Below are 14058 nucleotides of genomic sequence, written 5' to 3'. Positions count from 1 at the left end.
TATTTTCTTGGATGTTGAGGTAGATTTTTTTTTTAACTCAGTTTTATGGTAGATTATATTACGTTCTTTTTTTTTTAACTCCTTCAACATCATATAAATTTCAAACCTTATTAGATAGTCATTGTTGTAAGTTTCTATTATATAATAAAGAAATATATTAAAGGGAGATTAAATAATAATAATAATAAAATTCAACATTTTTTTTTGAAACAGTAAAATTGTATCAAGTCTTTACAAATGTACACAAACAGTTAAGTACAAAAAATATACAATATTTTTATATTATTTTATTTCAATTATCAAAACTACGTTCTTAATTAACTTGATTAAATTTTATTATTTTTTTGCAAATATATAGGTATTATTTCACAAGCTATTTCAGACTCAACTTAAGTGTTCTTTGAGTTATTTCTTGAAGTAATTATTCAAATATTCTTTGAACATAGAACCTCTTTAGACTTTAAAACCAAATATTATTTTTATAAATAACCTCTTGAGGCTCAAAACAATAACACAAAATTAAAATTGGGAAATTACTATGTTATTTCGTCTTACTATTAATATGTGATACAACCAATTAAATATAGAACTTTTTACATAAAGAATGTATTGAATTTTACAAAAGATATGATTGTACACAAGTCTCCATGTTCTTTTTGAATTTTCAAGTTTTTTTTATATAAATGTTTTGTGAAGATGACCATTACAAATATTTGAGTATCTCTCACAAATATGCTTGGTTTGTTTTCAACTTTGTTTCTTGTGGAAGAAAGTGATCATTGATGCATTAAATATGAACATTAAATGTGTTTCACTAAATTATCACTTTTTATTTAATCAAGGAAGTTACTTACCACCTTTATGCTTTGTTTGGGGGAGGGAAAAGGAAAAGAAGGGAATGAGAGAGAATAGGTAAAAATTTATTTTATAGGAAATATGTAGAAAATAAAATGGAATAGAGTAAAATTTTTAGTTGTTTGGTAGAATAAAATTAAGTGAACACACACACACACATTCTAAATCCACTCTAATCATTCCTCCTCCATGTTAAATCACTTCCACCAAACAAAGGGTTAAGGCACCAAAAGAGAGAAACATATGCATGTGTTAGTCGGAAACAACTTTTGCATAGTTTGAGGAATTTACTTGTCTTTTATCTTATACAAAATATGTTTTGTGTTTCTTTTTAAAATATAAATATTGAAAAAAGAACTTTTATTCCTTTCGATCTATTAACGAATAACATAGATAAAAATGATTTGGTTGTCAAACATTATCAATAATATATAATAAATGTTTTTGTCTTATAGATGAAATGATTTATTTAAAATATTTAAAGTAAAAAACAACTAATTGTTTTATCCTTATTTATCTTATAATATGAATTGAAAAAAAATTCTCTTAAAAAATATATTTGATTATCATTAAAATTTATATATTAAAAAATCCAAAATCGACTTTTGATTTAACATCATAATTCAAATGACAACAACTAAATTTTATTGTCAAAAGTTCAAAATAATTATGTACAAGTAACAACTGCCATCTTAATCGTAGAATAAAGCGCAAAATAAATAAATCTTTACAATTCTTTGATTTCAAATCTTCAACTTAACCTTTCAAAACATAACTTCTGACCTCTTTCAACCGATTACGACATATTTGAATAACTTTGCTTTAATTGGTCTAGAAAGAATTTAAAATTCTACTTTTTATTTGATTTCCCCGATTGTTCCTTCCATCATAATATTTAGTAAAATATTACATTTATTTTTGCCGATGTAGTGCCATTGATCTAATTATATCCTTACTTTGAGAGATATTTAAAAAGTTGCATAAACAATTTTCTCCAAAACCTTTTTTAAAAAGTAAAAATTGTCATTAGCTTATTTATTATGAAAACTCCACAAAAAGACCCATAAATTTTTTTTTTAAAGAGAGAGAAAAATGAAATGCCAAAAAAAACTTAAATATTGAGGTACTTCGGATTATTGTTGTCCTCTTTCCTCTACCCTTCACTCCCTCCTTTAAAATCATACAAATTTCAAACGCTACATAGTTATTGTTTTAAGCCTCAATCATAATTCAAATCACAACGACTAAACTTTATTAAAATTAAAAGATATTTTCACAACAATTAGATGCATATTAAGCACATGTACGAACTGATCAAAAGGACTTAGCTCCTATATTACACAAAATTGTCCAAATGGCTAAATTCAAAATTTGAAAAGTTTATGGCCGAACTCAATCACAACCACATAAGCAACTTTGGATAAGTCATAAGTGTTGTACTCCTGCATTAATCTATCGTAAACATCAATACAATTCGTGCCTTATGTTCATTCATCTTGGATTATATTATTTCTCAGTCTTTTTGTTCATTTTTCTTTTATTTCGGTTCATCACGTTATTTATCTTTTCTTTATTTTATAAGTAAAAAAAAGTCGTCTAAAAATAATAAAATATGATATAAATAGAATTTTCTTCATGGCCAAAAAGTTGGTATTTTTTGAGACGCAGACAAATTGTGTGTTGCATTGAATCATTTTACCCTTGGATAAGGGCATTGCCCTCCCTCCCTTTGTTGATATGATGTCATCAGGTTCCTATCTTTGTCTCTTACACACTTGCACATTGGTTCTTGTTAGGTTTAGTTGCCCTGAACGTGGGCAACTGGTATGATAGATACATGACTTTCAACTTGCAAGTGTACATCTAATATATACATGCATATTTGAAAATATACCCCAGGATTTAATGACTCATCTAAGCAAAATTAGACCAAGATCATCTAGTTTCCTATATAATCATATATTGTTTTTCAGTATAACCTACGGAAAGATAAAGACTAATAATTTCTTGAGTTACTGAAATTTATTTAAAATGTTGGTTTTTTAAAATAAATTATTTTGCATATATGCTTATGTAAAGATTGAAATCTAACCACGTGATTAAGTGAGATTACTTTTTAACTATACGAAACTAATTGTATAAGTGATGCACTTGTATAACTGCTTAAAAAGAAGGCTACAAAAAAGGAACGAATTCCCAAATTGATTTGTGGGCCTCAGTTAAGCAGAGAGATTTGTTATGCACTCGTTTCATTTCAAGTCTTTGCCTTGAGGATTTGGGCATAGACATTTCAAATTTAATTAATGATATGCATGAAGGGAAATGCAACCTCAGTCAAATTGAATAATGTCAGAACTTTAAGGGTCCAGCTGTGATAGTTATATCTACATAGTAGTATTGTAATAAGAAAAATGTTAATAATACTCTTTGTTAAATATATTATCTTTAATCGATTAAATTTAAAATTTATTAAAAATATAAAATTTAGTAAATCTTATATCTTAATTTATTAACTTTCTCTCCTAATTTTAAAGTTTCAATAATCACTAAAAATAAATATATTAAGAAAAATGTGGCATAGAGAGAAAATACTACTCCGTTGGGAGTAACACCTTCACTCATCCTTACCGTAAGGGTAACCATTGTTGGGAGGAATATATGGTTTTATTTATCATCATCAATGCTGCAGCCTGCAACCTACAAGCAGCACCTTGTGATCATAAATGTCCATTTGTTGACGAACCAGTATTCCGTCTGAACCACGTACGTGGAGTTACTAATGCTTCTTTGGATAAACCAATTTCCTTCCAATTCGCATGCAGTTTCCTGCTCACAATAAATATTCCTCCGTATGATATAAAGTATCTTCCACAGGAACCAGAAAACAACAATTATATAATACCACCAACGCTTTCATCAACCTATATAAGATTGTACTATTTTAAAATTTGATAATCAAATATAATAATAGTTTCTCTAACAAATAATTTTTTTAATATTTTATTAAATAAAATATAGAAACACATATGTATGGATAGGACCATTCGACCATATCCTTCGCCACATCTCTCAGTATACATGGCTGAACTGACTATGCTTGAGTCATTTCTGCGGAAGCGTATCGGCCACTTACATTAGATTGGCTCAGTGGGAGGCCGAGCAAGATCGCGACAGATCGGCCAAACCCACCGTACTCGGTGGCTGATTCCCGATCAACATCCCCGATAGTTGAAAGGCCTTGAGGGAAGTAATTCATGAAACCAATAATCATTCCTAAGCAGTGATTAAGGGTTAATCATGCAAATAAGTCAATTAAGAACCTATTACCTAATCAGGTAACCTTAGTACAGGGTCATGGAAGGCAAGGCTCATTAATGTCACTATAAAAGATTCATATCTCGAAGTAACAACAATGTTCATTAATTATTATCAATATTCGTGTTTGTCATAACTTGAGCGTCGAAGTTCTTTTACAGGTACCCTTTCTCTTACCGGAATATTTACTTAGAACTTTCATTCGGCCTTCACAATACAAAAAAAATTATTAGTGTGTCCTTCAAACATGTAAAATATCTAAATCTCACTAGTCACTCATGATAATTTTACTACCTAATTGAAACATATATAATTGTTTTCATGTGTTATAATTTTTTTATTTTATTTTATTCGCCTGATGTCATTCATAACTTCTGTTTTCTTTTGATAAACTTCCTAATATAGTACTACAATTTAACTTCATTCACACACAACTACACTTTCTCATGGTCATTCTCTTTAGAGTACTTTAATTATTAGTTTAATATACTTCTCTGCCGCTATAAAATTCTTGAAGACCACGAAAAGTAACATACATTATAACTTCAGATCTGCACCACTTTAATTGTCTGCTTAATTGGCTGACAAAGCATAGCGAATTCTACTTTTGCACCTTGCTTCTTTTTAACAGATGATTACATTTGCATCATATTCATGTAAGTGATCACTTATCAATTGTGATGCAGAGAGTTAAACAAAAAGGAACCTTCGTGACACCACGACATTGTCCCTAATCTGTGGATGTCTAAATACCCTTATTTTTAGTTAAGTACATTAAACAATCCATTTCATGCACTTATACAATCCACATATATATTTCGCACAATTGTACATGTTTGAGGCATGCATGCTTATTGTTTACTCCTTCCAATTCTATTTACCCTCTTATTTTTTTTCTTCAGTGGATTTGTTTACGGCATATCATAATGTTACATGTATTTTCATTTGGAGTTTTCTTAGGGTCATTAACAAGTTATAAATTAAGTTTGAATTTGAGACCCTCAACTTTTTGGGCTGCTTTCATCGGTAAGTTCATTTGGAAGTGATTTTCAAACAACATGAATTATGAAAATATATGCATTTTAATTTGACGGTGTTAAATGGTAATAAGTAGGTGTGCAGCTAGTAGCTACGAAGGGGAAGAGAGTAGGTGAGAGTAAAGAAAGCAAAGTGAAAGCTTGAAATACAAATATGCAATGCAGTGGCCCACAATAATATTCATAAAAATCGTTAGTCTAAGTTTCGTTTCCATAAATAAAAGAAGATAAAGCAATAGAGAGAAGATGAAACAAAAATATTCCAACTACATTCCTTAACATTTTTTTAAGTCATTGACAAGTGTCATTAAAATGTGATGACAACTGTTGTTTTTCTTTACTCTTTCTCTTTTCCTCCCATAATTGGTCGCCAAATATTCTGAAATTATTATTCATGTTACCATCACCGTCAAAGGGAGCGCGAATTTCCACTGTTTGTTGCATATAAATCTTCTTAATTATTTTGATTGCTTACCCTAGAAGAAATGATGAGATCTCTACCACGTGGACCTTTGATTTTGAAAAAGTTACAAGATAGAATTGTCAATTTGGCTTGTTACGGTTGAGATTTTTGTTAAGTTAGTGAGGCTCAATAATTTGAAGTCTATATTGTATGCAAGATTTAAGATTTTACATTATTTAAGTATTTTGTTCATGTCTAAGTCTGATTCAAATGCATTTAAATTTTTTATGCAAACAAGAAGACATTTATGTTCCTGATTGTAAAGGATCATGAACTTAAATTCGTGTGTTTTCTTATCATGTTACTAGAGTGAATAAATTTTATATAATTTAATTTGAAAATGTAAAGGGAAATATTACTTTTGTTTAAAATAATTATTAGGGCATAATTATCACAATGAAGACGTGGAAAACGGAAAACCAATAAATTAAGATAGCATGGGATATATTTGTCATCCGTATTTCCCCTTTCAGAGGAATATTTATATTCTAAGCTATTTACTTTATATACGAAAGTAAAGAATAGATGAGCAATATATGCACTAACAATATACTAACTATATACAAAGTCATCTAAAACATGTTTACTAACATCTATTATGGTAGTCAGATCATTTTCAATATTTCTCTTCCATAAAAATCTCAAGTATATGTATTAGATAATACGATTAATTAATAGATTGTTTGTTCAAGTAAAATTAAATTAAATTTCTTTAAGTAAGACATTAAATTTAAGTTGGATAGAAAAATGTCTTTTTGAGAAAAACTTCAATAAAAATCACCTAGATTTCTCACCGGTAATTAGATATTATAAAGAAATCTAATCATAAATAAGTACATATATATATATGTAAACTTATTAATTTTTATAATAATTATTTTAGAAATTATGTCAATGACAATTTTTAATTACTTAATAATTTTCTTCTCTAATAATTTATTTTTATATATTAATAATACATTCCTATTACATGTTTTTTGTTTCGTTGGAAAGAAGTCTTCCTCAAAATCTTGATTATATTAAGGGATGTTTAGTATGCAAATTTTTTTACTTTTTCAAAATTTTAAATTAAAAATCTTAATTTCATATGTATGCTAACTATTTTAAAAAAAGATTATCAAGAATATAATTTTTTAGAAACCATTTTTATTCCACTTTTTCATAAAAATATATTTTTTAGAGTGAAAATCTAACTTTTTCAAATTAAGAGAAAAGTTTTATACATATAAAATATTACAATATTATTTTTAAATAAAATATTTCTCTCTCACTCCCCTTCTCTCTATCTATCTTTATCTCTCTCCTTTTTTATATCTTTCCTATTAAATACTTTTTAAAATAATCTTTTCAAAATATATTTTTATCAAATTCAAAACTCATGAGACTTTCAAATTTAAAACCAATCACACTATCCATGGGATCAACGAAAGTTGGTAAAAAAAAATTTCCTCAAAACAATACAACTATATATATATTTGCATGTGTTGTATATAACTTAATTAAAATAGACTGATTTGAGTGATGATTCAATGAATTAGTTGAGTTGGTATTTGACATGATAATTAACTCAGGTGACCTGGGCTCTAGACTGCAACTGTATGGAATTATAATGTTCTATTTTTATATACAAACACATGCACACGGTTAATGTGGCGATCCCATGCCCCAAACAATTGATGATAAAGCCTAATCAACATAATCATCTGAGTAATACCTTTATAGTAATATACACTTGAGCTCATAAATATCTAGTTAAAAACTCAGGTTAAATTACTGTTAATTATCTTACAATTTTATTTAAATTTTAATTAGTTTCTTGAAATTTTAAAACTTGTAACAAAATTTGTATAACTAAAAAGTAATACCTCTAAACATCTATAAATTTTTTTAAACTTCTTTCAACGTAATAAGTATTTGTGGATATATATTTTTTTAAACACTTCATAAGTTAAAAATTAATTTTTAAAAGTTTTGCATATTAACTTTAAAAAAAAAATATTTTTAACTTATATATATAAACTAATTATAATTTATAAAAGAAGATTATGTCATTATTTTCTCAAAGAGTAATTCTGTAGATTCTGAAATTAAAAGTCGAAACATCCTCCAAATTAATAATCAAATGACATTCGTAAAATTTTTTATAATATAATATTGATTCATATTTATTCGTTCGATTTTTCGACTATTACTTTGGGAGGCTTAGCATTTTCGTTTCCCATAATGGAAGAAGTTTATCTATCCTACGTACCTATCATACTTCAATCATTTCCAAGTTACAACTATTTGCTTCAATGCCTTGACTCTGTTCTCATTTGTACCCAGTGTTATCCACACACACACACATTTAGGTGTATACTGTACAAAAAAAAAAAAAAAGAAGACAATTTGTAGGTAATTCAATTAAAAATTTGATAAAATTATATATAAGCACCCAGTAACCAAAAGCTTAAGTACTGTCTAAACACTTATTAGCACCTCTAAGTGGATCTTGGCTTCGTGTGTAACAATACATACATTTTAATTCATATTATTCACTGCATGTCCAAAATACAAAGTTTATCATGATAGGGATGAGTATTTTCATTGTATTGTAGCCAAATCTATATCAAGATGATTGTGAATGCAAGACTATTTTTAATGGAATGGCCAAGATATAACGTGGCTACTAAAAATTGCCAATTAAGGATTATATTATTATTATTTATTTATTATAAAAAGTTGTCCTTTTATTTTTCATAATCTCTTATCTTTAATTTTGATATATCTATTTTAAATGATACAATTACAATTTTTTTTTATCAATTGACTCTTAATTGAAAATGAATCAATTATATGATATGAATGTTAATATATATTAATGATATGTCACTTTGGTGTTGACATGACGAATCTAATGAAATTTTGATATATTGTAGTTACAATTTAAATAACAATTTAATCATTTGAGTAGTAATTAAAAATTGCGTAACTTATTAATATTGACGTAAATTAATGATGATGTGATAAATTTGATGAGATAATACTTTAATAATAACATGACGTTAATGCAATAAGAAAATATATTATTTTTTGTTATAAAATTTAATTTAAAATAATTATTTATTCTTTTATATAAGATTGGTTTATAGTTTTTGATGTATTATTTATTTTTAGATTAAAATACTTATATTTAAAATATATTTTCTTGATTTGATAAAATACATCAATTATAATATTTTTTTTAAAGACATACATTCGAGAATAAATAATATTAATTATGAAAATAAAATAACATATAATATGTACTTTAATTAAGTAATAGAAAGATAAATATTAATTAAAAAATAAAAGTAATATAATAATAATTTTAAAAAATAAAAATAAAATAAAATTATTATTATCAACTAAATTAATAAATTTTTTAAATTTTGATAAATCAAGTATTTAAATTATATATATTAAAACAAAGGTAGTAAAATTTATTTAAAATAATAAAAAAATAGTCTCACTTTCACTATAACTTTCATTACTTAAATCATTAAGTTATTTAACTTTTAAATAAATGAGTTAATTACCTATATATTATTAATATAATTTTTTTTTACATTAATAATCAATCATATCGTATTTTTTATTATTTTAATTTGATTAAATAAGTAAATTATATAATATTATTAAAAGATATAATTAGTTATTAATGTAAAAAAAATTTATACTAATAATTTATAAATAATTAATTATAAATAAATTATATATTTTATTTACTAAATTAGTGTCAGCAGGATATGTCATTCTTAAAGTGCTAACTCATCAATACATATAAATCGTTATGTCATCATTGAACATCATTAATTTATGTCATTATCGATTAATTAATAGAGAGAAAAATATTATAAATTAGAAATTATAAAAAAATATAATTTAATCTAACTTTTAAAGTAAAACTTAAATTGTAATCAGAGACTCTTGAAAATCAAAACTGAAAAATGAAAAAATAAAATAAAAACAGAAAAGTGGTAGAAAAAGGCACCTGCAAGCTAGTGAGGTGCAAGCTTCACTTCACTTCCTGTCTTGTCTCTCTTTCATTTCAACGCAAACCTTTCTCTCTCACTTTCTCTTTCCCAACGCTTTATATCCAACCTTCCAAATTCCAATTCCCTCTTCACACTTCACACACCACAAACCATTCTCTCTCTCTCTAATTTTCTTCTATTCACCCCATTTCATTTGGAATTTTGCAACACTTTACGTTCCTCTTGGCTCAATTCAACCTCTCATGGTTTGCAACTAAACAATCCAACGTGACTACATAGATTCTCGTACGACCTTTCTTATTGGTGGTCACTTTATTTTCTTTTTTTAACATAGCTCTTATTTTATTGTTTAATTTTTGCATTGTTATTGACATTGTTAATGAATATTCAGCCTCAATAAGATTTTATGGGGGTAGAGAATTAATGACTTGGACCCAGTAACAAGTTGTGGAGAAAGTTTCCATTTTGATGAGATTGTGAATGTGGGCATGGAAGCACGAATGAAGAAGTACCGGCAAGTGAGTCCGGAGAGGGCCAAAGTGTGGACCGAAAAGTCCCCAAAGTATCATCAGAACCGGAAGGTTCCAGTGCTTTACTATCTTTGCAGGAACAGGCAGCTTGAGCACCCTCATTTCATGGAGGTTCCAATTTCATCCCCTGATGGATTATATCTGAGAGGTAGAAAAAAACAAAGGAAAATTAGGTTTGTTTGATTTCTATTTTCAAATTCTGTTTTTGGTTTCTGGGGTTTGGTTTCATGAGGGATTCTTTGTGTGCAGATGTGATTGATAAACTAAACTCTTTGAGAGGTAGAGGCATGGCTTCCTTGTATTCATGGTCCTGTAAGAGGTGAGAAAGTTATGGTGTTCGTTGTTTAATTTGTATGGTGAGAAAAATAATAGAGAATAAAAAAGAGTAAAACTGAGAAATGATAGGGTCTGCCCTTGTCCCTTGTTTCTCTTTTGGCGTTTTGGGAAAGTCAACGCGGATTTAATGTGTTTATACTTTATAGTGTATTTGGATGAATCGATCATGATTGAGCTTTGTGTTATTTCACTCTATGGTCAAATTGTTTTTGCTTTGTGTTTCAGTTTTCTTAAAGGATGTTTGTTTATTATGTAATTTAGAAGCTACAAAAACGGATTTGTGTGGCATGATCTCTGCGAAGATGATTTAATTCTACCTGCACATGGAAATGAGTATGTCCTCAAAGGTTCTGAGCTATTTTACGAATCGAATTCAGGTCAATAACGTTTTGTTTATCTTCGTCTTGTTGTGTTTTCTTAGGTCCTATTGAAATCTTATAATGATTGTGGATTTTCCCTTGCAGAAAGTTTTGGCCACATTAGCAATGTGAAAATACAGAACCTGAAGCAGTTACCAGAACCAGTTTCATGTAGGAGCAATGATGATGCTTCCACCTCTTCCAGCTTGAATGAGAAAGAAACAAGAAACTCCCAAGAAGATGAGCTTTCCCCAAGACAACAAACTGGTTCATCTGATGTGTCTCCAGAGTCTAGAGCTGGAAAGAGTGATTCTCTTAGCTTACCATTGGCAGAATACAAAATCTACAAGAGTGATGGATTGGCAGATGCTTCAACTCAGACAGAAGAAAATGTTAGCAAACCAATAACACAGAAAACTTGTACAAGGGGTGTATCAACCGAGGATGATGGTTCATTAGAACCTGAATGCCATGAAATATGTCAAACTCAAGTGCCACAAGGGAAAGATAATCCTGAACTCTGTAGGGTTGTGGTTTCTCCTCCTCCTTCAACTTCTAGTCCAGCATCTTCTGGAGGGAAAACTGAGACGTTGGAGTCCTTGATTAGAGCTGATGTGAGTAAAATGAACAGCTTTAGGATTCTTGAAGAGGAGCGAATTCGGATGCAGACCAGCGCGAGGCTGAAGGCCTCAAATCTGCTGATGCAACTGATCTCATGTGGGTCTATATCAGTGAAAAACCATAGTGTTGGTCTTATTCCCTCCTATAAGGATAGGTTTTGCCATTCGAAATTTTCCTCCCCGCTGTTCTCAACTTCTGTTATGTTAGGGGAATTTGATTGCCTATCAGAGAAAACAAAGGTGATGGGCCTCAAATTGGAAGACAAAGAATATTATAGTGGGAGCATGGTTGAGTCTAAAGTACTGATGGAAGAAGGTGGACATAATGTTCTGAAACGCTCTTCTTCTTGCAATTCTGAGAGGTAGGTTTTGCTTTTGATTCATTTCTTGCAACATGACAAATTAGCATTAGGAAGAATTACTGCTTCCTTTCCCAAAATTTATGGCGCCAGCAAATCGATCTCCTAAATGAATGGTTTATTACATACTACTGTTTGGTTGGTTGCACATGGTCTGCACTAGTCATAACTTCAGGGAACACCTGTTCAATGCTTAGGAAATGAGAGTGTTTGATGTCTGATGAAGTAGTAGGACTCATTTTTGGGTTATACAGTCATTCTTTAAAAAATGAACAATGCTAGATTACGCTACGTTACCACATAGTGACATAGGTTGTGTCATAGTTAAAAGGTGGAAAATGCTTATGTTATTTCCAGTTTCTATCGGACCTGAAGTTTGTCTTGATTATTACCAATTTAGAGCCCGGTGCACTAATTACACTATATTTCTATACTCCCATATTTCGCATATGCTTTCACTCCTTTTTAAAATTTAAACAAGATTACTTTAAACATTTATTTGGACAAAAGAAACCAGTTGTGCATCTATCTAATCACTTTGTCAGTTCTGAATTTGTTCAAGTTGTGAGATTCTAAAACTTTCCCCCTGACTTATTTCTTTTTTACACTTGTTTTTAAAAGTTAAACAATATTTAATGGAATATAAGTGCTTTCACATGCTTATAGAGATCTATATTTGTGATAGATAGTATGGAAAGATGTTTCAAGGAAGTGGCTTCCAAGGCACAAAAGATGGGGGGTCCTTGTTGCTTATTAATGAAGTTATCATTCTAAGGAAAAACAAATAGATATAATTAGAACTTCCAATATCTAGCATTCTTCTCAGGGGGAAAAGGAGAAAAGAAAACAAAATAAAAGTAAAAAAAGAAATAGAAAAAAAAAAGAGAGGCTGGACTAATGGGGGATTTGGATCCTCTCTTGAGTTTTTTTTTCATTCTTTTTGTCTCCTATCATGTGAAACACTTAAAAGAAGAATATGGTTTCTTCTTTTATGTGCCCTTTTGAATCAATTTTGGGAATAACATCATAATTTGATAATATATTCTTCTGTAAAGAGTTGATAGAATCCCCGTGAGAATAAGTAGAATTTCTCTTGTATATTGTTGCTAAATAAAAGTTGCAGTTTACGAAGTTCTTTCCAAGCCTTTGTAATTTTAATGTACGTGCTATTGCCTTTTTACAAAATGAGGTCCTTACTTGGAGGCTTATCTATTATCACATGCTGCTAAAAATAACTTGGGTTTAAAAAATTATTATGCCACCTTTGTGGTTTCATGTGTTAGTGTTGTGATTGATTGCGATTGGCATGTGATAGGAACATGATGTTTCATCTGTAACAAATGTGCAGGACATCTAAAGAGTTGAAATCACTAGACACGGAGGAATCATCATCCTCAGGAAATTCAAATCGTGTTCAGCAGTCAGTTAAGGCTTCGATGACCAAGCAGCCACTAATTGAATGCATGAGATCTCCTATTTCCGATGGATCAAGAAATTCCATGGATAGAACTGATGGGTCAGTACCATCTAATGGTAGCAGCAAAAGGATCTCTAAAACCTCATTAGGGTCAGGGAGAAATCAATCTAAAAGGGTAGAGTCATTTAGAGAAGAGGAGAGTGTAATCAAAATTGAAGAAAGTTAAGTGTTGACTCTATCTTGTCTCTACTTATGTTCTTAAAAATTGCTAGAACTTGGGAGCATGTTTTTACACTTTAAAGTCATTGATTGACGACTTTGATTTTAAATTCAACAGGCTTGCTTCAGGAGCTCGGGTTATAATCCAATCTAAACCATCTTGCAACATGGCAAGTAACAGCTTTTGTTTGAATGCAACATGATGGTATATATCTATGTAGGTCCACGTGATATATACGTAAATCTACAACGTGAAAATGTTGTGACAGATTATTCACTGCATGGGGGGCTACTTGTACACGTGTGGTCCCAATGGTCCATTCCTCATCCTGAAATATCATGTGTTGGTTATAACCTTATAGGGACTGCCACCTGAAATGAAGTGATTGCACAATTTTTTGTAACTACACGTACTATATTCTTTTGCCCCCCCAGCTTTTGTTTGCTTAAAGCTAGTGCCTCCATCTTTTTTTTGCATTTCCAAGGGTAAAAATTGCCACACAAAATAAAGTGTTGGGTCATTTTCAAACCA

The 14058-nt window shown here is 29.4% G+C and overlaps 1 protein-coding gene across 3 annotated transcripts; it reads left to right on the top strand.

The window, feature by feature from the left end:
- The first annotated feature begins 9693 nt into the window (after window positions 1-9693).
- On the top strand, window positions 9694-14058 carry LOC109811611 (protein SOSEKI 3). 3 transcript variants are annotated; one of them, XM_020375396.3, is made up of 7 exons: window positions 9694-9971; window positions 10078-10364; window positions 10466-10535; window positions 10814-10929; window positions 11017-11893; window positions 13239-13529; window positions 13645-14058. In XM_020375396.3, the coding sequence occupies exons 2-7, from the start codon at window positions 10175-10177 to the stop codon at window positions 13727-13729; spliced, it is 1629 nt and encodes a 542-aa protein (XP_020230985.2). In that variant the 5' UTR covers window positions 9694-9971; window positions 10078-10174; the 3' UTR covers window positions 13730-14058. The 3 variants fall into 3 exon arrangements, with proteins under 3 accessions (XP_020230985.2, XP_020230986.2, XP_082921477.1); XM_020375397.3 differs by having other exon boundaries at window positions 9694-9989; XM_083065351.1 differs by lacking the exon at window positions 9694-9971 and having other exon boundaries at window positions 10254-10389.

This window comes from Cajanus cajan, chromosome 10 (genome assembly GCF_000230855.2).
Source record: "Cajanus cajan strain Asha chromosome 10, NIPB_CcT2T_4, whole genome shotgun sequence".
Taxonomy (NCBI): domain Eukaryota; kingdom Viridiplantae; phylum Streptophyta; class Magnoliopsida; order Fabales; family Fabaceae; genus Cajanus; species Cajanus cajan.
This window is presented reverse-complemented; position numbering and strand designations above follow the sequence as displayed.